Source organism: Sprattus sprattus (assembly GCF_963457725.1).
Source record: "Sprattus sprattus genome assembly, chromosome: 11".
Lineage (NCBI taxonomy): Eukaryota > Metazoa > Chordata > Actinopteri > Clupeiformes > Clupeidae > Sprattus > Sprattus sprattus.
This window is the reverse complement of record NC_137909.1, coordinates 7,065,763-7,089,605: the sequence shown is the minus strand read 5'-3', so window position 1 is coordinate 7,089,605 and position 23,843 is coordinate 7,065,763. Positions and strand designations below refer to the sequence as shown.

General features: G+C 44.0%; 1 protein-coding gene across 3 annotated transcripts; it reads left to right on the top strand.

Annotated features, from left to right (window-relative positions):
• The first annotated feature begins 499 nt into the window (after positions 1 to 499).
• Positions 500 to 22,139, top strand: vcanb (versican b). 3 transcript variants are annotated; one of them, XM_080848087.1, is made up of 16 exons: positions 505 to 616; positions 872 to 1,007; positions 1,867 to 1,937; positions 2,627 to 3,022; positions 4,772 to 4,946; positions 5,072 to 5,199; positions 5,772 to 6,062; positions 8,177 to 8,884; positions 12,034 to 13,860; positions 14,115 to 14,228; positions 14,539 to 14,652; positions 18,073 to 18,231; positions 18,662 to 18,744; positions 20,068 to 20,212; positions 20,424 to 20,606; positions 20,950 to 22,139. In XM_080848087.1, the coding sequence occupies exons 3-16, from the start codon at positions 1,874 to 1,876 to the stop codon at positions 21,081 to 21,083; spliced, it is 4,521 nt and encodes a 1,506-aa protein (XP_080704213.1). In that variant the 5' UTR covers positions 505 to 616; positions 872 to 1,007; positions 1,867 to 1,873; the 3' UTR covers positions 21,084 to 22,139. The 3 variants fall into 3 exon arrangements, with proteins under 3 accessions (XP_080704215.1, XP_080704213.1, XP_080704214.1); XM_080848088.1 differs by having other exon boundaries at positions 872 to 1,030; XM_080848089.1 differs by lacking the exon at positions 872 to 1,007 and having other exon boundaries at positions 500 to 616.
• Positions 22,140 to 23,843: the final 1,704 nt, after the last annotated feature.

Below are 23,843 nucleotides of genomic sequence, written 5' to 3'. Positions count from 1 at the left end.
CATCATTTTCCATTTTCATGTAAGTGTAAACAACATGTCTTTGGATACTTTTGTCATCCTTTGAGCCTTTCATAATTAAGATAAAATAGAACAGGTCTTTGTAGATGAGAGCTGTCTCAATTTCACAAATAATAATAACCCGAATTTCATCCAAAGATCAGACTGTTTAGCCACCATCTGGAAGTGGGCTCCTAGTAAATAAGGTTAAAGCTTGATTGTCAGGTCATAAAGTTGACACTTTTGTTTAAAACACCAGGGATTTAAGGCCACTAGGTTACTTGTATGCTTATCAGTTAAACGTCGGTACATGCTACTGGCCACTTCAGGAGCGTTGTGAGGTTCAAGCGTTGCTGATCAAGTCGACATAGATGGTGGTACCTTCTCTCCCCCGTGTGGAAAGTCTTAGTAAGCTCGAAGGCTAGTGAGAGAAGGCGGAGACCCAAAGTCTGTGTAATTTCGTTTGACCATTTGTCCGCATGTTGTCCACACCAGCCATAGATTGAACTCCAATTATGACAGCAGGAAAACAAAATAAGTTTTTAAGAATTTTTGGTAGAAATTGTTTGACTGACTTGTATAAGTAGCGCAACGGAACAGACACGATTATCGTAACCCGGTGAGTGAGTTAGAGTTAAGAAGAAATCATTTGGGAATTCTGTGACCAATATGCAATGAAGAAAAGTCGTATCGTATAATTTTCTCTTCTCTCTCTCTCTTTCTCTCTCTCTCTCCTCTTCTCTCCTCCGCTGGATTGATACTGTATGCTTATTGGGTGGGCACAATCTGCTCCTCCCTTCCAAATGACGATGGAGCTAAATGAGATTTGAACTTCGCAGCCGGCTGATTAGTTGATTCTTTTTCTCAATATTAGTGCAGGTTACAGTTGTGGTTCTGGAGCTTCAAGTCTACGCGCAGAGGAGTTGATACGCGCGTATTTCCTCGAGCTCTCATTGGAACATACTGGAATTGCCATAGGAAGAATATTCACCTTGGGACTCATTTAAAAGGTAGACTGACACTATACCACGAGGTAGTAGTAATTGGCTGTTCTTTAACATCTTAATAATTCTATTTAATCTGTTTAAGAGTGCATTTAGACATACTAGGTGTTTTAGTTTTGTGGCATTCAATAACGAGCGGGGCAGGGGCAGTGTGTCAGTTGTAAATTAGTTGCAAAAGCTTGCCAATTTATAGACTACATAGTCTAGTGTTTAAACAATAGGAATGTATTTACATCCTCTTTATAAACATTGTATTTTTTATTTTTTCCCACTCACCAGCGTTAGTGAAAAAGGGACTGAAAGGATATATGCTTGGGTTCGCAGTCGCACTATCGCATCAGTCGAAACAGTTTTTTGTTCAACAGAATTCCCAGGACGCGTTTAGCATTCCTTACTTCACATCACCCTCCACTCCTTAAGACAGCCGTTGCTCCCATCAGTTCAGGCGTCTGTTTTTTATGGTATAATTCTGTTCCCAGTTTGTTCGACACGGACTTTTTCTTCATTAGATATCTTCTTTGGTGCTCTGTTAGTGAAGGGCAATAAAGCTGTAGGGAGCGAGTTCGCAACCTATGCATGTAGTATCGCTCCCTGGTGTCTGCCGCACGTATGGTGGATACAGGGTATTCTTCCACACTGACGCATGCAGTTTTTGAAGAAAATAACGATTAGATTAGAAACTATATTAATTTTTTAATTCAAAGTTATTCATATTTTATAACTGGTTTGTAATGTTACAATAATTTCTGTGAGGAGGCATGTGTCACACAAATGTGGGCTTTGTGTGGGTAGTGAATGGTGTTAGTCAAAACAAATAGTTTATTTCTTTTTAAATGTTAACTGAACTGTGTGATTGTTTTGACAGATCGGAGATGCCTCTTTCCATAAAGCACATACTTTGGCTATTCTCCACTTGTTGTGTCTTCTCTGAATATGGTAAGTTCAAACATTTGATGACAATGCTGAAGCAAGATGTGTTCAGCCAGCAAATTTCACATTTATTTGCCCATCTTTCATTTCACTTACACCCGATTGGAATGTCATATTTAATGCTCTCTAACAAGTTCTTCTAGGCTGTGACAGGCCATTCTTACTTCATCACATTCTACAAGGACACAGTGTGCAGCTGCATTCAGGATGTTGGGTTGTTCAGAATTGCTGAAAAATTACCTCAATGTTAAAAAACCATCTGGTTTATCTGGACAAAGCCAGCAGTGAATTGAAAGCCTACAAACTGACACTGGCTTACAGTGTTTTGTCAGGGTGTTGAGTGTTCCTCCAACTATTGTACAATTCACAGATAATTATTGCAATAATCAAAAAGCTGTAACTACCCCCCACACACAAACATACACACACACACACACACACACACACACACACACACACACACACACACACACACACACACACACACACATTCCCATCTCTTTCGGAGTAATGCTGGGAAACTGATTCAGAGTACTTTGAGTGGAATATGACTGATGAATGAATAATGCTTTGGGTCCTATCCGTCTTAGCATGTGCATCCCATAAGCTGCTAGTGAATTTGTACCCTCTGACATGTCTGGGCTCTCAGATGCCTGAGTCTTACTTTGTTTTGCCTGTTGTTTGTTTGTATCCAGAAGGAGCCATGGAGATGAAGGCAATGAAAAGTCCTCCAGTCCAAGGCTGTCTGGCCGGCAATGCAGTCCTGTCATGTCACTTCTCCACCACACACACCACGAAGAGCACCACCTCCTCACCCACCTCCACCGCCACCTCTACCACTGACCACATGCGGATCAAGTGGACCAAGCTGGAGGCGGATGAGGAGAAGATCGTGCTGGTGGCTCAGAACGGTGTCATCAAGATGGGACAGGGATATCTGGGACGAGTGGCAGTGCCAAGTAACGCAGAGGAGGCAGGAGATGCATCTCTCACCATAAACCAGCTCCGGGCCAGTGATGAGGGGGTCTACCGCTGTGAGGTCATGTACGGCATTGAAGACACACAGACCTCCGTCTCCTTGGATGTCAGTGGTGAGTGCTAATGTCAACACCACACACCAGTGTCTCAAAGCCTGCTGCTGCCATGGGGGGGGTTACATGAGCTGTGTCTTTTTCCCCTAGTTGTAGGAAGAAACATGGGTGTCTCATAAAGTTCATGTTTCCATTGTGTAAGTGGTTGTGAAAAAAATGGTAGGTGGAACAATGTTGTGTTATGTTGATGGCTTGAGTGGGTGATGAGTTTTGTAAGCGCAGTTCTTAGAGAGCCAAAACAGACGAAGCAGAAGGTAAAGCTGTTAAGGAGTCCCTCTGAGTGGAAATTCACTCACTGTGGAATCTCTTGGATTCATCCTCGGTTCTCCAGGAAGTATTCTTTTAGTACTTTTGATGGAAACATGAAGTAGTCGTTGTCTTTTGGTTATTGTAAGAGAAATTCACAATTTGTGTATTTCATTGTAGTAGAATTTTTGTTAGCACTCAAGCAATGGCATTTTTATTAAAGAATTTTGCCAAAAATACTTAGTTTTATAGGTAGACAAGAGGCATTTGATCATAGCAAAGGTAAACTCTCTCCAAATGTTGTAAAAGTCCTCCGTATTACCTAATGTGCTATTGTAATGTCTCATGTTACACTGTGTTCCATTATGTTGTAAAAATGTAAGTTCGAATCATCTACCTGTGACAAGTAATGCCTGCCACTGTTGAAATGATGCCCAAAATGCCCATTTGCCAATGTATACCTGGTTGCATTGTTAAGGCGCAACATCTAAAGCATGCTTGGAACTTTTCAACACAGAAAGCTGGGCACAGTGGTTTGTTGGCCCATAGGGGGCACTATGATTTGCCTGCCAAGTAAACTCAGTGCCCCTGTGTTGGGCACTCTGTTGGTAAAACACTTCTTGTATAGTAGGCAGTGTACTGTCATTCAGCCTCAACGAGACACTGAAACTTTCATTTTGAATTATTGTACCCTGGTGGTCAGACGGGGTCATCTGAGGACACAGATAGGCGTTTCACTGCTGGCCCCGAAGAGAAGCTTCAGATACTCTACAGTATGGGTATTTAGATATTTGTGAACAGTAAAACCACCCATTGGACTTCTAGACCAAAGCAATTTTAGACTTTTACTGTCCACAGGCTTTTTGATGTCAGTTACCTAACAGAGGCAGTGAAGACCAATTTGGCCCTGTCTGTAAACCTGAGTAAATTGCTATGCAGCTCCAGCCCCTCACTAGACAAGTAAGTCCCCAAGATAACTAAAAACAAAGATGCCTCATTTACGTACCACAAAACGGCCTGTTGTTCAGATGCTAATACACAAAAAGCCTTCATCAACTCATACCCCAACAAGGGATCCTTATATTCTAAATCAAAATACATACAGAGGGCATTTCTTTTCCATCCAGCTGTTCGGCTGTTTGTGGAATACATTTTGAATGGCAGTTGTCATTTTTTATCTTCCAGGGGAATTTGAAGAATGCATTAATAGTCGTTGCTCTTAATATAGTATCAGTACACCCAAAAAAGTCAAAATACTCCAAAATGTAAGAGCTGTCGGCCACATTTGCTGGTGAAATGAACTTGTTCAGAAAACGTGCATTTGTAAGTAGTGCCTTCTCTTCTAATAGATAGTGAAAGTTATCTCATTGTTAGATCTGATTGGCCATGTACACACAAACACTCAGTATCTGAATGACACCTTTAGAGCTAAGAAATGACACACAGGGCAGACTCAATGGTGTGCCCAAATACTTCATGAGACTGGGTCATTTATTTTCTCAGGTGTTGTGTTTCACTACCGGGCGGGCACCAGCCGCTACACTCTCAATTTTGAGAAAGCCAAGCAGACCTGCCAAAACGTTGGAGCCACCATTGCCACCGAGGAGCAGCTGATGGCTGCTTTTGAGGACGGATTTGACCACTGTGACGCTGGCTGGATTGCAGACCAAACCGCTAGGTTAGTGTGTTGTGATGACGCCTTCTGTGTCATGGTAACAAGTGTGCTGTGATTTGGGAAAGACGTACATTTTTGTTGCTTGTACATCAGTGGAATGATGACTAAAACCTACTGACATTTCATAGGTATCCGATCACTAAGCCAAGACCAGGTTGCTATGGAAACCTAGAGGGGAAACCTGGCATCCGAACATATGGACACCGAGATGCCAGTGAAATGTACGATGTGTACTGCTATGTGGGCAAGCTTCGAGGTGAGTATCAATAGAGTCTGCATCATGAGTTATGTCTGTTGCTTTCCTCCAAGAAACCTGTGTGTGTAAACACATGTGACATCATGTTTGTCTCAGTATTAAGGTTGTATGTATGTTGTATGGATGATGTATACAGTATTAAGGTCATCATATTGATGTCGTATACAGGATTAAGGTCATCTTATTGAAGTTGTCGTATTTGGAGGCAGCATTTTGTGTTGAATTTTTTGGCAAGCCTTTTCCTCTTATCTAATTTCATTTCTTCCACCTCACTGATTTAGGTCAGTGAACAGCAGGTGGTGTATTACTCTGCTTGACATCTGGAAGAGAGCTTACATTTACCATTCTGTTACCAATCCAACAGATGTTGAAATTGGTCAGATGTTCACATGCTGTGATGTCGCATATATATTGCACCTGTCTCTGTGTGTGTGTGTGTGTGTTGGGGGGGGGGGGGGTTGTGGGAGCAGGATGTATATAACAATTCCTATTATGTTTGAGGGATAGATGAAATGAAGTGCATGTCAGGGAGGTATATAAATGAAATTAACCTGGCGGTGTGCACCCTGTAGGTGAGGTGTTCTATCCCCCGAGCACTCAGCTGACCCTGAAGAAGGCCAGGGAACTGTGCCAGAGGTTGGACGCGGTTCTGGCGTCACCCGGCGAGATCCACGCCGCCTGGAGGGAGGGGCTGGACCGCTGCGACTTCAGCTGGCTCTCCGACGGCAGCGCCCGCTACCCCATCTCGGTCCCCAGGTACCAGTGTGGCCGAGGCTCCCTCGGCGTGCGCACACTCTACCGCTACGTCAACCGGACCGGCTTCCCCTTGCCCGACGAAAAATTTGGAGCTTTCTGCTTCAGGGGTAAATATCTTCTTTTTCTCTGCTCTGTTGTTTGGGTTTTGCAGTGTGTCATGGGTAAATTCATGTGAGGGGTGGTGGCGTTGCTAGCGTGAGCGGTGTGTGAGTCTCCATGAAGTGCTGAGCAGGGAGAGAGGGTGGCTCCTGTTAAGAGAGTCTTGCGTCAGGGCTTGGCTCTGACTGGACTCTGAGTGAACTCCAGCCATGGGTGGAAAACTGAGCCAGGTCCTTTTGGCTCTCTCCGGGGCATCATCAGATTTCATCAGCTCATTCTTCCTTGCTCCTCTGAGCTGGTGTTAGGGCCATCTTAGTGGCGCTTTTGTTTGTTAGGGGAGAATTCTGGGAAGAGAGCTGTCCTCGGTTCCGTACTCTATCACTTGACTGGTGTTTCCTTGGCCTTTGACCTTGTTTAGAGTCCTGCTGAGGCATATTTAAACAGTTTAAACAATATGTCTGCTCGGGCTCTGTCATCGTTTAAAGGGAAAAGGAAACAAGGACCATACAAGTGCAGCACTTGTCCGTGTGTGTCTGTGCGTGCGTGCGTGCGTGGGTGCGTGCGTGGGTGCTTGTGCGCGTGTGGGTTTCAATCCTTTCCCTGATACTACTGTCCCTGGTGACACTGCAGTAAACCAAAGAAGTGAGTTTTCCATCTTTCAAAAGCATGTGCTGCTTCAGTGTCATCTGCCAAAGCTCCACAAAGCAAGTACAGCTCACTTAGCCACGGAGAGTGATTAGCTTTTTCACACAGTACACAAACAGACTGTGTTGGAAGGGGGTGTCGGAGGATGGTGGTGTGCGGAGGTCTCCTCCCCTGTTTTGGGATCAGTGACTTTTTATTAGGGAAAAAGCACCTCATGTTTTACATCAGAGATAACTGCTGAGAAAAGAGGACGTGTCCCTAATGTCTAACAGCTGGCTCCTGGTCCCGACAGGGAGTGCAGAGAGCTGAAATCAGGCTTCAAGAGAGCACAGGCAAGAAGCTCCAAGAGGCAGACGGGGCGGGTTGCTTCTACTCCAGCTCAGACGCCCATATAGGCCTGAGTAGCTGTAGCACTAACACAGTTTCCCATCATAAACCTTTACTGCAGTGTAGGTGACTTGCAACGGCGAATGAACATTTAATGACTGTGACAGTCTAAGGCAAAGTCAAAAGGATGGAAAACATAAACAAAATTAGGCAGTACTGTGTTCCAACACTATTTGAGAAATAGATTGTATAGCATATGCAGTATGAAGAAAAAATGCCAAAGTGCAGCATAGACAATTGGCCATTTTTCTCACAGCTTTCAGAGCGATTAGCTAATGTGAGGGGCAATACAATATGCCTGCAACAGCCAGATGGCCTGCTCTCAAAATATATTACATCATAATGGCCATGCCTCAGTTTATGTAGTTTTAAGGTCTTACTGAATTTTCCTCAGGGTAGGAATGACAAGGGTGTAAAACTCCCCAGAGTGTCTGTTCTCAAACCCTGGGCCGCTGCCAAATCAAGCTCCACAATACAGCCATATGTTTAGGAAATTTTGAGAGCACATGTAGGGTCCAAAATGGATAATGTGCATGAAAACATATTTTCTGGCTCAGTTGAGAAACCATATACATTCATCAATGACCCCTCAAGTCCTGACAGGTCAAAGCATTTGAATTGAGAGTGATGCTTAAGTAATAACACGTTGGTTTTGGTAAACAAATTAAAGAATCAGACACAACTGATTTTTTTAAATGTATGCAAACATGAGCAGAACAGTTGCTAGCAAAAATGTTTCAGCTTGTTTTACAAAGGAAATGGAGGTTTAAAATTGGCTCAAATGGGCTCAGTCAAAACTAAGATGTCATGCCACTGACTAAAAATAAAGCCTCACTGGAAAAAAATGCACAGCAATAATGAGAACAATTCTGACGTTACTGACAGGTTAAGTTCCAAGACTTTGTAACCCCTTTGCCAGTTGCAGCACATAAAAGGTTATTCTGTGGTTACTACATACTTGTAGTATTGTGTTGCAATGCAATATATGCAAACAAATTCTAAAACCCTGTAACATCATCATTTTGTATGTGGTTATGATACATTTTATGTCATACTCTTTTAAATGACTGAAATGTTTATTTGTTCACAGCACATGAGTTTACAACGACTGTACAAGTGCCAACTACACAAGGCTTCACCACCCCTTCACCCAGACACATAGATGAAGAGGAATCTCTGGCCTCGACCGTAGAACCACCCTCCATGTTCTCCACGACCATGTCTGTCCCAGCCAGCAGTGTGCCTCCAACAGTGGGTGTCACCGTCTCTGGCACCCCTATCCCAACCACCTACAATGACTACCCCGATGACCTGATCCTTCAGGTAGAATCCGTTCCTCTTCCTCTCCCTCCTCTTCCCCCTAAGAAGAAACCCGGGTTGGATGTGGACCACGAAGAGGACAGGGAGAGCAGCACAGATGATGGCAGCGGTGGGGAGGAGGCAGTCCCTCTGGTCACCCCAGGTACACCAGTTCTAACCGACGAAAGTTCTGTCAAACCGGCCATTGTGTACAAGGAAGAAGTAAAGGGATCTACCCCACCCCCAAGTGTGACCCAAGTGCCAGGCATCACCAGAGGTGCCGAGAAGCAGCCAGAAGGGGAGCCCGGTGACAAGATTGAGCATAGCACCAGGGACATGGTGGTCATTGCAGAGTCTGCAACAGCGGCCACAGTGCGCACAGACATCCTGACAACCGAGCTTGCCGGTTCCGACAGCACTGCTCTTCAAACCGACCTCAGCCCCTACCAACCACCCTTCCATATCATCATGGTCGATGTGGGTGACAAGAACCACTCAGGTAGGCTTTCACTGCTTCAGTGTTTGCTTGTGTGGAGATTCATTTCATGCATGCATTGTTGTTTCAGGTAATACGAAAATGTCAAGGACATTTAAGTGCGTGTTGCAATGAAGGAGGAAAATGAGTACAGCAGATGTATTGTGTAATTAAGGAGCTCATATAATCAAATAAGGGTCATTCATATTTTGAGCTTGTGAAATGATGTTGACCATTAATTTCACAGCCTGCAGTTGAATATCACCTTTTTGTGCATTTGAAAATTGCATGCATGTTACAAGCTACAAAATACGAGCAAACATGTTGATCCTGTTTTTACTCCTGAGTTGACTAGCCAATCAACATGGTGCCCACTGACTAAGCATAGCATACCACAGAGGTCTCTTCATCAAAATGGCATTGCCCCTTTTGGGGGGAAACAAAGTAGAAGCTTACCATTGATTTCAGTGTGAAAGACTGGGAGTAGTCACACAGTAAACTTAGTTTTAAATGTACAGGGGATTCCACCTATTTATTAACATGAAGGTTTTAAAGAAATACATGTATCTAAATGTCTGATGTTGAAAATATTTACGTTACCAACCAAATTTCGCCCTCCAATATCCCGATGTTGAGAACGAATTTGGCTAGTAACATTAGCATTCACCTTCACTGTAAGGCCGCTATCTTGCTAGCGAGTTAATCAAATAGCTCAAGTGTAACATAGCTAGCTATCTAACCTTAGTAGTGTTGTGACCAAAGGGAATGAGGTTTTGTGTAAAGAGCGAGCACAGATGTAGGAGCATCTTGGCTCAGGAAAAGCAGTCTCCTGCTTTATCCTGCCAGCCATCAAATGCTGTTCCAAACATCAAGCGCAAACTGTTGATTGTCTGAGTTTTGGCATAGCCAGACCGGTGCCATGGTGTGTTTCATTTTGTTTGGAAGAAGAGAAACAGAAACAGAGTTTTTTTTCTCTCTTTGTCCTTAATTACCTTTTTCTGTGAGAAGGGAGAGAGAGGAAGAGAGAGGGGGGGAGGGGGGGGGGGTGTAGTATGTGTGCACTTCTACACAAATTCATATCATCGTGGCCCTAGGTGTTTATCATCCATTCAAAACATTTCCTCCTGCTGAGGATGGATGACCGGCATGGTGGAGTGCATGTAACGCCAAGTGACTCCTTGTTGAGCACTCTTAGATATTTTTTGTGTGAAAGCGCTGGTTTGTCAAAACTTTCAGAGCCAAATGGAAGAAATTCCCTCAGGGGTCAAATGGCCAAACCCCTTGGACATCAATCAGCAATGCAATCATTCTTCACTAATTACTTTCACTTTACCCCCCCCCCCCCCCCTCACTGCAGATCAGGTTGCTGTAGATGGCTGCCAGGGTACCCGTCAAGGGAATGACATAGAAGGGGAATATTGTTTATCTCTAATCAGCCTATATACATAGCAGTGTATATGGGCCATTCTACCGGATTGGTGCAAAGTCACGTCGGAAATATTTTGAATTTTTTTATGTTTTATTCCCAAAACTTTGTCCGTATGTATATTGTACCATATCTAAAGTACACATATCTAGTAAAAGAACAGTCAATTTTTATATTGTATTTTCAGAATGTGTTGGAATGTTTTTCCTATTCCAAAAATTGTCACTACCGAAACATCACATTTACTATAGTAAAAAAGTATTATTGTTGACCTGTTCAGATTGTGTTTCCTTCCCTTCTCTGAAGAGTATTTTTACAAATATTTCTTGAAGGTTTTCACAATGAAATCCATAAAAATTAAATTTTTACCAAATTTCAAGTTCAATTTATCTGTTTCGGTAGTGACTGCACTGTTTCGGTAGTGACTGCGCTGTTGGATGGATGTTAATTTCTCTCCCAAAATCTTCCTAAAGGTGCTCTGGGCCGCCCTTTAGTCCACACAACACATTTATTTAAAAATTATGGGATTGAAGTACTTACCATTTCATTTTGTCACTACCGGAATCATCTGGTCACTACCATATGTTTCGGTAGTGATTGTTTCGGTAGTGACAATTCTAGCTAACTTTAAGCATAAATAAAGAATTCTAGCAAGCACACGGCTTGCAAACAAATCTTTGAAGAGGTGTACACACATACAAACATAAGATTTTGCATGAAACCCCAAAAGGTTTACTTAATTGAAGAAAACATGGGTTTCGGTAGTGACAATTCTTAAGGTTACACGTCGATTTTCAGACTTTGGAACACATTTATATAAAAACTATGGGATTTAGCTACTTACCATTCAACCACGAGGGACAGGGATGCAGTGTCACTGCATGGTCAAAAATGCAGGGTCGTGGCTAAAACACAGGCTCAGCCAATGAACTAAAACTCTTGTGTTTCGGTAGTGACATGAAAACTAGGGACATGATTTTTTGAGTATAGTTAATTGATTTAAAAATTAAGCCCACAATAAATCTCATTATTCCAAGTTCTGTTTCAACCCAATCATAAAGATCTTTGAAATTAAATCATTGAAAAAAATCTAAAAAAAATTAGTTTAAAGGCATTGAAATTTAGATGTCACTGTTGGGGACAGCTACTTCCCAATAGAAAGTACCCTAAAAATGATGATTTTGTATATATTTAGCTTATCACTATCTCATTTAATGCATTGGGTTTATATAGACCATAAAATGTTCTTAGTAAATATCTATGCCTAAATTACCTAATTGTTTTGTAAATAGTTTTTATTGTTGAGGGACTGCATATTACACGAATTCGGTAGAATGGCCCATATACATTACCATTAGGATAGAGAAAGAGATAATCCATCATTATAAATTATCACTCCATATGCAGAGTAGTGAAAGCTGGGTAATTATTGTTTCCAATTCACAATAATCTTTTTCACCAGACATCACTAACCTACTCTATGTAAAGGCTCTCAAAAATATTAAGAATGGTGTCCATGTATGCCATGTTATGTCAGCCTTTCATTTCATGCCACAGTGCACCTGGTATAACTGATCACTACAAAAAAATATATTTTTGTGTAACCCTAATTATCATATTAATAGTAGCTTTCAGTTTTAGTGTTCTCATATGGCACTGTGTGTATAACTATGTGTAGATAATGTTTGCACTATTAATCATAGAATGATTTTAAATGTTTCTCTTTTCCCCTTTTTCTTGGTGGTAGTTGACAACATTCTGGGCATCATTAAAGGAATACAATTCCCAGACTTCACTTCCCCATTGATTCCCCCCTTCAGCGAGCAGCCCACCACAGACAGTGATTCTGTCCCTGGTAGTGGAGATATTGATTCCCCTGAAGCTGCTGCTGTCACAATTAGCCCAACATTAAGTTTTATCAATGGTAAGTACGAGATCACCATAAAACCAGACGATGCAGACACCCAAGAGGCGAGGGGAGACACGTTTGAGGAGGCAACTCCAGCAGAAAGAGTCCCAGGTGGAGAAGACGGCACCGAGACTGAAACCACAACTCCATTTGATTACGTAGTCGAAGTGAACACGGATGAGAGTGAGATATTTGGTGTTAGCACGGACTCGCCGACATCTTCTCCAGAAACAGTTCCAGCCAGCACAACATTGTCGGGCCCGGATGCAAGCCTAGAGACCACCGCAGTCTTGCATGATGCGCTTACTCCTGCCTCGAGCAGCTCGACCTCAGCCGAGGCTCTGGAAGGATCAGGGAGCCCTCCGGCAGTTGGCGCTGGGGCTCACCAGGAAGGCACCCCTGAAGAATCTCTCCCGCCATTCTCATCACGTAGCCCCATTACAGTGGCAACGGATGAAGCGGAGATCGCAGAGGTGGGCAAGACCACTGAGACCCCCAGAGTGCAGCACTCCACTGCAAGCCCAATCAGCACTGCTACTCACACGGCTGCAGGGGATCGTGGGAAACCAACAGACACAGAGGACTATGAGGGCTCCACCTCGACCGACGAGGATGGATCTGGAGGGGAAGGGTATCCCCCAGACGCAGATAAACGCCCAACCATGCCCCCCACTTCTACTATGGTCTCTCTTGGCCCTGTGGACAGAGCAGTGAATGCTGGTGAACCCAGCAGGCCCGATCAGACAGTCACAAGCTCTGGCTCCCCGTTAGCAGTGCCTGACATCGAGCTAACTGTGACGACCACAAAGGATGCCACTGTGGAGGAGGGTGCCTCTGGAGACCACCGGCCTGACGAGTCGGATCAAGATGTGGGCAGCGGTGATCCGCTGGTCAGTGAGGACAAGAAGGACACCACGACAGAAAGTCCTCTGGCTTTTCCAGCAACCATGTCTGAAGAAGGAGGCACAGGGGAGCACATCCAGAAGACATCTTCAGAGAGTCCTCTGTCTGTTCCAACAACCATGTCTGAAGAAGAAAGCTCAGGGGAGCACATCCAGAAGACATCTTCAGAGAGTCCTGTGTCTGTTCCAGCAACCATGACTGAAGAAGGAGGCTCAGTGGAGCACATCCAGAAGACATCTTCAGAAGAGTCCGCTGCTGCTCTGCCAACTCTGCTGCCTGCCCTGCTTCCTGAAGCTGGAGACGCAGATAAAGCTGTGACCAGAGACAGTGCTGCTACCAAGGACGACAAGGAGTCTGCTGAATACTCTACCCCATTGTCCCCCGTGACTGACTTTGCACAATTTGTTGTGAAATCCACAGAGTCCGGCCTCACAACACCCCCAACCGCCACTCTTTCCATTGCCGATGGCCTTAGGGCAGGACAAACCACAAGACCTGCTGTAATCTCTGAGGATGCTAGCCCAGAAACAAAGGCACCACAAATAATGGAAGAGACCAGTAAGCCTATCACTACAGGTCCATCCATCACAACCACAGTGAGCACAACCATCGTGACTGATTATGATGATGATGATGTGGATTATGAAGACGTGACTGGACCTGTTCTTGTAGAAGCTGCCCCACCTCCAGCCACCTGGACAACTGCAGAGCCTGAGACTGACACAGGCCATGTGGTCGAAGGACATTCTGTGGACCTTCCAGGTATTTACTATAAAGGCTCTTTTCGACACTAGTTTGTTCTGCCTTTTTTTTCTATCATACTTGGCCTGAAGCTTGGGCACCAATGTGTTGCATTTCTAATACAGATTTCTGTATTGGTGTTATAAAATCTATGTATTGTAGATTGCATGCATTATAAGTGTATTGGTTAACAACCAAATCATTATGAATAGTGTTGTGCACATCATTCCCTCCATTATCCTCCTCCATTATTTTCTCGTAATCTTATCTTTCAGCTCTTGTCCTTTGTCCTGAGAGTGACTGCCAAAATGGGGGCACCTGCTACTTGCAGGGAAAGGTCAAAACCTGCCTCTGTGCTCCAGGATTTGAGGGAGATCGTTGTGATAAAGGTATTGTATGAGGTTAATTTGCCCCTACTACTGATCACACCAGGTGACCTGCTGGGTTAGTGAAACACCAAGTAGCAGGAATGGAAGAAACATCAACATATATCAGCCATTGAAATGAGAAAGCGTGTAGAAAATCTGCCTTCAGCTTAGACAGACTGAGTCACTTGTTCTCTTAGGCCAGCTACCTTGCCTAAAAAAACAATCAATGAGAAATAGGACGTTAAGGAGCATCTTTTGAAATGTAGTTTGTTCTCACTATGTTTATTTTTCCTCTCGTATGATCCCTCTTTTGTTATATTGTGGTCTGCAGATCTTGATGAGTGCCAGTCAAACCCCTGTCTGAATGGAGCAACCTGTATAGATGGTCCAAACTCCTACAACTGTGTTTGCCTGCCCAGCTACACCGGACCCATCTGTGAACACGGTAAGGCCCTTTCAGGCACAGAGCTTGAATACAACCGCTGACCACGACCCCATCAATCCTTTTTTATTTACTTTATGACACAAATCAATCAGTCTCTAATTGATCTGTTAGAGCTGCTGGTGTTAATTACTACATACATTGACCTCTTACCTACGCAAGCATATTGGTGAACTCAGTGTACAGTGGATGGGCTCCTCCTAGTTTGCTGCTCATTTTTCACATATGTTTGGCATTAAGAGAGCAAAATGAACTGAGGCACCACGTGACTCCTGTATACTTTCCCATTCCTAATAATTAGCCTGTTTAACAAAGAACTCCACAGAGAGAGGGTCGACATAGGAACACCTCACAATAAAACCCCCAACATAACTGCAAGCCTGCCATCCTCCCCAAACAAACCCCCCTCAGTTCAGCAGACATCTGGCTAGCATGATGAACTCATGAGAGACTGGAGCGCTGAGGCATCCAGCCGAGCAGAGCAGAGCAGAGCCGGGGCCGGCATGGTGTGGAGCCAGAGGCAGAGCCAGAGCAGGACCAGGAGAGCGCCCAGTGAGCCTCACCGGAGCTTCTGGACTCTGTCATTCAGAAACCGTCACATGTTCTGAGGCCACTCTGTGAGCTCACTTGGCTGACTTCCCCAATGTCCATTGACGTGTCATTACACGACGGTGTAAGGGATTGCCAATGAGTGCGTTTCCCCCCTTTGTGTTTGTCTCGCTTGCTTGCATTCGCCTGTCTGCAACAAAGGCGTGCTTTGTTCCTCTATTTAGGTCAGGGCTTTGAGACATCTTCTAAACAAAACATGCCGCCGTCACATTAAAGAGCTATCAAAGAGCCGTGAGTTTTAGGGTGCCAAATCAATCATGAGAATAATAATGTGGCAGCCATTGTTTCTAAGGATTTTTATTCCAGGGAAACCTTTGTGTGGTTTGCTAAAGATAATAAATGTTGTGTGTAGTACATTGTCTCACTTAGAAAATCCTATCGGTAGGTAAGTTTAGTGTCTCACTACGGGAAGAGCAAAGTGACCATCCAAAGGCTAAACTGTGAGTTTGACCCCTGGCATGGCAAAGATGAGGTCATCCTTTCAAGACTTTTTTGCTCTCTCTCACTCTCTCTCTCTCTCTCTCTCTCTTACACTGCCTCTTTCTCCTAAAAATGTACACACAGACACATGCACATATTCACAGAATACACACGGTAACAGCTCTTTGTTGTTTCGCTAATAGGGTAAACAACTTGCACTATTAGTTCTCCAAGCCTGATTAAGTGAAGCTCTTGCATTTAGTGGCGTTAGCACGGGGCTGTTGCTGATTCTGGCTTGCCAGTGTGCAGCAGTTGGGTCGGGCTCTTCCTGGGGGTGAGGCCCCCAAGTGCTTCTGGGAACCCGATCACAACAAGCAAGGCCCCCACTGGGGAGCTGGGAGAGTCCAGCTGCAATAGATTTCTGCCTCGTTGTGTCAGACTTACAGACACCCCCTTTGGCTTTTGTGTCGTGGTGATCTGCCGAACAGGCACAGTTCAGTCACAGCTAAAGTCCTGCTTCCAGGACAAAAAGGTATGAGTGCCTCCCCTGTGACCGCTGTTGTTTGTAAAACATGACGGTAATTTGATTATAACCTGTGCCTCAGAGTGCAAGTGTCGTTTGGGGAATCTAGTGTCGGGATCGGATAACTAAGCTGCTGCTGAACACAGCCATGGCCAAGGAGAGTCTTTCTGGGTGTGCCACCTCAAATTGAGCCGTGTCACAAATATCGCAGCTGTGACTCAGCCATTCTTTTGAGGCACGTGTGCACACAGACGCACCCCAACAGAAACGCATGCGCACACACACACGCACACATCTGCTCTCTCATACTAGTTTGCCAGAGTCCTGAATGTAGGGGAAAACAGCCTATTATTGAGCAACTATGGACATTTTTGAGAGTGAATAATGGCTCTGCACTGAGTTTTAATCCTCATAATTATACAATAATATCTTCTCTCAGTGACAGGGCGTTTGGTGGAAAGGACTAAAGACCCCACTAGGACTCATAAGAATACAGCAAAAAAGCAATCATCCGTCAGTCAGATGTAGCATTGCCTCAGGCCGTCAACTCACAACACATAGTGGTTTTGATGCTGAGCGGGAAAACAAATCCTTTATTCCGTTTATTTATGTAATCAGTTTAATCAGCTTTTTCAATCATTTCCATCTACTTTTATCAGACGGATCTCCCCTTATGTCTGTTTTGGCTGGATCCTTGCACACTGGATGAAATGTGCTTCTAATCCTTTTAGATACAGCCTGTGTGCCATTTCCAAACACTCTGCCCTGGCAAGCTGTGCCCCATCAAGGACAGACTTCCTGTGAGATCAGATCTTCCAGTGCTTACCCTGGGGACGGGGGCTCTGAATTGCACCCTTCAGTTTCATTAGACCCTTTGTAAGATTTAGGGCAGCCATTGCTTGTCCCCCGTTGACCCTCACCACGCGGACCTTCACATGTTATTTCTGCCACAGCTCTGGCCCTTTGATGAGTTCTGGCATGAGGTTAATGTCAAGCCACCGTCAGACGTCTGACCTTGACCCGTGGGATTAAGCGAGAAAGTCTTGAATGGGCCTTGAAAGCCTGTATTACAAGTTCATTATCAATTACTTTTTGTTACTTTAGACGTACATTTTCCATGTCGTTTCCCATGTGGGTAGAGTTACACACGGCACTGAATTACATCGCTTGAGAGTTGTATGGTATTTTGGCAATGGGTCTATTTGTACTGAGGTACTCGATGGGTTTATATGTGGTAAAATATATCCACTGTAACAACCCCAGCACAAGAGGAGCCTATAACCCCTTTTTCAACAGCCAAATGTAAAGCATTGCTGTGAGCTATACATTTTAGCCCATTTATTCAGCTTCAGTCATAAAGAAGTTTCTTCTGCCCGGCGGGGGGCTCAGAGACCACCATTGTGTGCTCTTGCGACCCCATTGTTAGAGCTGCACTCACCACGGGTGGAAGGCTTGGTGATGTTGTTGATGACCATCATTGTAGGGCATAAAATAGAAGTCTTCCCCATTTGGATTGCCTAATTGCTGGTGGAGGCTTGGACAGAGGGCTGCTGTGCCCCGCTGTTGCCTGCACCAGTTACATATTATGACAGATCTGAAAGACAGACTTGTTCATCAGCCAAGCTGAACCTAAGAGCACTACCAAAGAGAACTGTATGTCATCTCCTTTCACGAAGTACTGTGAAAAAAAAATCACAATCCACTACAGGCATGTTTAAAAAACTATTTTCATGTTAATTATGTTTGAACCCTTCCCCCCTATACTTTTCCCAGATGCTTTTGTGTTACACTGAAAATGTGTTCCATTGAAAATGCACGTCTGACACCGCCTCTGATTTGTACTGTCCTCTTTGTGTCCATGCTGTGAACAGACACAGAGACGTGTGACTACGGCTGGCACAAGTTCCAGAGTCACTGCTACAAGTACTTCAGCCACCGGCGCACGTGGGACGCGGCCGAGAGGGAGTGTCGCCTGCAGGGGGCGCACCTGACCAGCGTCTTGTCCTACGAGGAGCAGCTCTTTGTCAACCGTAAGCAGACAGCTCTGAAACATTATTCAAAATATTACAGCATAAGACATTTCTATTTCCTGTTTACAGCTGTTGAGAAATGTAATTTATACCAAGTATTTTGTTGTCTGCTGCCAACCCCCTGCCTGTGAAAGAAAAAAACTCCCAAATCCTGTTAAACATAAACATCGTGGGTAATGCAAATGTACTCTCCTCTGTGCATGCTCTGGGTTGTGCCTGCAGGACTAATCACCATAATCACAGTAGTTTTAGGGGATTAGTAAAAACAGAGTCTTGGAGAGTAGAAACGGCTTCCTAATCGCCTGTTTTCTGGAGCAGGGGACCTGATTTATGCTCATAAAAATGTCTGCTTGTTTTCATTATTGGAGCTGAAAGCCTAATAAGGTAGAGGAATGACTGCTTGATTTTTTGTTGTTGTTGCTGGCTTCAGGTTTGGGGCATGACTACCAGTGGATTGGCCTGAATGATAAGATGTTTGAGCAGGACTTCCGCTGGACGGATGGCAAGCCCATGGTAAAGATCATCTCCACAAGTTTTCACCATGACAGTACTCAGAGCACAGAATGTGATTTAATAAGGGCACACCCTCACACAGTGTGACCTACATTCTCTAATAACTTAAGTCATTGCTGATCATGTACCATACTCTTTTCTCTGTACACCTACTCTTTTCTCTGTACTCGTCCTCTGTCGTGAGGCCACTTCTTTCCCACGTTGGAGCACACAACCAAAATGAGATGGGAATCAGAGCTCCTAACCAGTAACAGCTTCTTTAAAAAGCCACATTTGCCAAATCTGGGCCTTATCTAAAGCTGGAAGATAAATATTTGCCCAGACTCCTTGGTGCACTGCCACAGGAGAGCGCTGTAATGCTTCGCCCTCTTGCCAGCTGTGTCTTTCTCACGATGTTTTGGCACAACTACAGTGACCGTGGTAACAGTAAGTAACAGATATATGTAAGTGCCCTAGGTTGTGTTGCTCTGAATTTAGCTGGCCCTTTTTCTAGTCAGTGATCTAAACAGGTCTTATCAGACTCATCAACGGGGTTCGGAGTGTGTATATAGTAGTTCATTTCTATTCAATAATTTATACATTTTTGCTGCAGCAACAATTGCAGCTTGACAGTTCTCCAGTGTTTTGCCACAAAACACATCTTTACAACGCCCATACATGCATAAATCAATCAGATCTTTAGAGAAAACGAACTAAGAAGGTATTATCTTCGTGCACACCTTCAAACTGAGAAAGCAACAAGATTTTGGTGCATAGCATTTAAGAAACACAGAATTTCCCCCATTTCCCCTAAGAGGGAAACTCCCCTGTAATTCTGCCAGATGTTGACCAGTAACCAAAAGAGAATAATGACTACATAATGGTAACAGCGCCCTCATGTGTTCTAAAAATAGACTGCAGAAGCACGTCATTTTTCTGCAGCAAATACGTTTTTTTGCCATTCCTGGTGCCTTTCTTTTCCAAGGACAAGGAAAATGAGTGTAATTGGCTTAATATGGGTGATTGTGTAGTGTAGTGCTCCCAAAGCTATCCCTTCATAGGAAGAGCTGTGCAATATATGGAAACATCTGAAGCCTTCAGTACCTTGCATCTTAAAGTATCATAGGCAGTAGGTACTGCACATTTAGAGATGTAGCCTGCTTTAAGCGCAGATGCTGAATGTACACAACGCTGTACTGGTAGCTATTTACCTAACTCCAGATTTGTGATCAACTTGATAAATGACTGGATAGGAATGCATCTTCAAACAGTTGCTGCCAAAGTTATATATATATGTGTGCAGACAGTTTAAAACAATCTATTTGTATCTTCTTCTCCCATCAGCAATTTGAGAACTGGAGGCAGGGTCAGCCAGACAGCTTCTTCTCCACAGGAGAGGACTGTGTGGTCATGATTTGGCACGAGGACGGCCAGTGGAACGATGTTCCTTGCAACTATCACCTCACCTTCACCTGCAAAAAGGGCACAGGTGAGACCAGGCACACTGCCCACTTATTTCCATCTCCTTAGGGACAGGTGAAGTGAAATAGGCACTATCTCCTCAGGGACAGGTGAAGTGAAATAGGCACTATCTCCTCAGGGACAGGTGAAGTGAAATAGGCACTATCTCCTCAGGGACAGGTGAAGTGAAATAGGTTGTGCATGAGTAACCATCTCCTTCTCCCTCCTCCCCACATCAGTGGCCTGCGGGCAGCCGCCCGTCGTGAAGGACGCGCGGGTGTTCGGCAGTATGAAGGGGCGCTATGAGATCAACTCCCTGGTGCGCTACCACTGCAAGGACGGCTTCATCCAGAGGCACGTGCCCACCATCAGGTGTCGGGCGGACGGTCGCTGGGACACTCCTAAGGTCACCTGCTTGAGCCGTAAGTGTTTCTCAAATCTGGCTAACATGAAGTGTGTCCATTCAGGTAGCAGCCCACGCTAGTATGGATCAGCACATGGTCCACCCCAGAGGAAGCTGCTGTGCATGTATATTTAGCAGTCCACCGTAGTATAAGGTCCATCCGACAAATCCAAAAAAGTCTTAAGTCTAAGCAAAATATTCGAATTGATGAATTATGCACATTGTGGTGTCACAGTTTTTTGTTTATGGGAGCAGGCTATTTTTTTTGGCACCCTTGTGAGTATCGGTGAATATAAATCAAGTTTGTTGTACCAGTCCTGCTCTTCACAACGGCCCTCTCCATACTGTCACTTTCTCCTCAGCTTCCACATACAATCAGGCCGTGTCACAGAAATACCAGTACAGCAACTTCCTCAAGAGCGGCAAGAAGCCTCTCAGCGACTCCTTCAGGCAACGCCACCGCTGGAGCCCCCAGGAGAGCAAGACGCGGCGCTGATCCCTCACCATGCTCACGGAACCGGAAGAGAACACCAGAACGTGCCTTCATCACACCTACACAGAACCAGTCCCGCAGACAGACACGGACACACCCCAATAATTACCTTTTATGAATGTTTCAGAGTATTTTGATGCCATTGTGCAGACATCATCGGTCTGAGGGAGCTGGGACAACAAAGCCACCACCAGCTTACCACTGAAATGTAGTTACTGTTGTTTGACTATGCAATAATACGTACTCTGTGTTTTATATAGGGGTAGGAATACACCCCATGGGAATCAAATGCATAGAGTTGTAAAGAACGTGAAACTTGTAAATAGGCTATCGCGCTTATTGTAAGTCCATTCAGTTTACATGTAGAGCTAGAGAGGAAATGGAGTTTTTGTTGGCCTTATGGCCTGTTCCTTAGTTCGAGTTCCCTAATCAGTCCAACATTTTAGCTGACACTCGTGACTCTCTCTCCGAGGTTGCGGGTCATGGTGTGTGTGTGTATGTGTGTGTGTGTGTGTGTGTGTGTGTGGGTGGGGGGGTGGCAGACACTGAATAGAGGGAGGAATGTAGATCATAGGAAATGACTGTACGGACGTGACTGTCTATATAGTAAGAGTCTCCTCCACAAACCCAGAGCAAGGGCAGCCTCTCCACTGAGAATGTCACAAGGTCACAAGGACGCTTTAGGCCTCCTGAGGAGGTTTTGGAGGACAAGAGGACTGTATCACAAGTGTCACTTTGGTCATTCTTTTTTTATCAAGGTCAAAGTAATATTTACATTAATTATTCTCCAGTATTTACAAACGTATGACACCCCAAACCATGTGATAAATGAGGGGGTTGATTATATAGATAACCATTCTTTTTTAATGAATGTTATTACTGTCAAACAATGCTGTATGTGTGATTGCTTCAGCCAGAGATATTTCCCACCAGATAAAAGACAAACATTTACACAAGACCATATATGTTTAATTTATTGCAAATGTTACTTATAACAATGAACTGTGAGATTTGAATAAAAGTCAAAAGAAATATTATTAAATAAATGGATGTATTCCAGATTCGTAATCATAGCTTTTATTGGAGATACAGTTAAAATGTTTGTTCTACTCTTTTTAAATGTGCCTAATGTGACCCGAAAGGCTTGAATAAGCTTGTTTAGTTGAACAGCCGGGGCGACGTTATACAGAATCTCTCTTCTGATGTTCAGTCTTTAACCAGTAAGAAACTGAAAGACACTGAAAATGTGTATGTTTTTACCTGGGTTTAGTTATGGATCTGTTCCTGCATCTTGCTAGAGTGTAATCTGTGGCTAAATGTATATTTTGGTATATTTCTTTGCATTGATCACCCATACAATTAGCTATAGAACCCTGAGAGCCTTGCCTCTTAGCCATGCCAATAAAGCTAGTCAGCTGGTATTTCTTAACAATTTCTTGTTTTCCTGCTAGGCGAACAAACAGCATGGCTTTCAAAAAGAGAAAAATGACATAAAGCATGTTAAATTGGAGCCCCATAGTATCACACTGCATTTTGCTGTGGTATAATATCCACAACTCACGGCTCCATGTTCCATTGTTATTGGGCACATTTGGCCTGTTTCATCATTTTATACTTACTTTAGTCATTTGTGTTTAGCGTTTTGTTAGCTTAACACTAGACAAGATTTCAAATGTGTTGTGCTGGTGGCAACAGATCTCTATACATCACATTTTATCATATACAGTACTGTGCAAAAGTTTTAGGCAGGTGTGAAAAAATGCTATGAACTAAGTATGCTTTGAAAAATGTTAACAATAAATGTTTATTTTTTATCCATTTACATGGTAAGACTGAGCACAACAACAAGACACAACTTAGTTATACTGCATCAGCAGGGTCTCTCCCAGACAAAGATTTCAAAGCAGACAGGGGTTTCAAAATGTGCAGTTCAAGCTCTTTTGAAGAAGATGTTGAGGATCGTAGACGCAGTGGTCAGCCAAGGAAACTTAATGCAGCTGATGAAAAACACATCAAGCTTATTTACCTTTGAAATCGGAAGATTTCAAGCAGTGGCATCAGCTCAGAACTTGCAGAAACCAGTGGTACCCAGGTACAGACATTTACTGTCCGGGGAAGTCTGGCTAGAAGTGGTCTTCATGGAAGAGTTGCAGCCAAAAAGCTCTACCCCGACAAGGAAACAAGGCCAAGTGACTGAACTAAGCACGAAAACATAGAAACTGGGGTGCAGAAACATGGCAGAAGGTGCTCTGGACTGATAAGTCAAAATTAGAAATATTTGGCTGTAGAAGAAGGCAGTTTGTTCGCCGAAGGGCTGGAGAGAGGTACAATAATGAGTGTCTGCAGGCAACAGGGAAGCATGGAAGAGGTTCCTTTCCAGTTTGGGGCTGCATTTCTGCAAGTGGAGTTGGAGATTTGGTCAGGATGAATGGTGTCCTCAATGCTGAGAAATACAGGCAGATACTAATCCACCATGCAATACCATCAGGGAGGCGTATGATTGGCTACAAATGTATTCTGCAGCAGGAACATAACCCCAAACATACAGCCAATGTCAATAACAACTATCTTCAGCTTAAAGAAGAACAGAAAGTCCTGCAAGTGATGGTATGACCCCCACAGAGCCCTGATCTCTACATCATCGAGTCTGTCTGGGTTTACATGAAGAGACAGAAGAATTTTAGGAAGCCTACATCCACAGAAGATCTGTGGTTAGTTCTCCAAGATGTTTGGAACAATTTACCAGCCGAGTTCCTTCAAAAA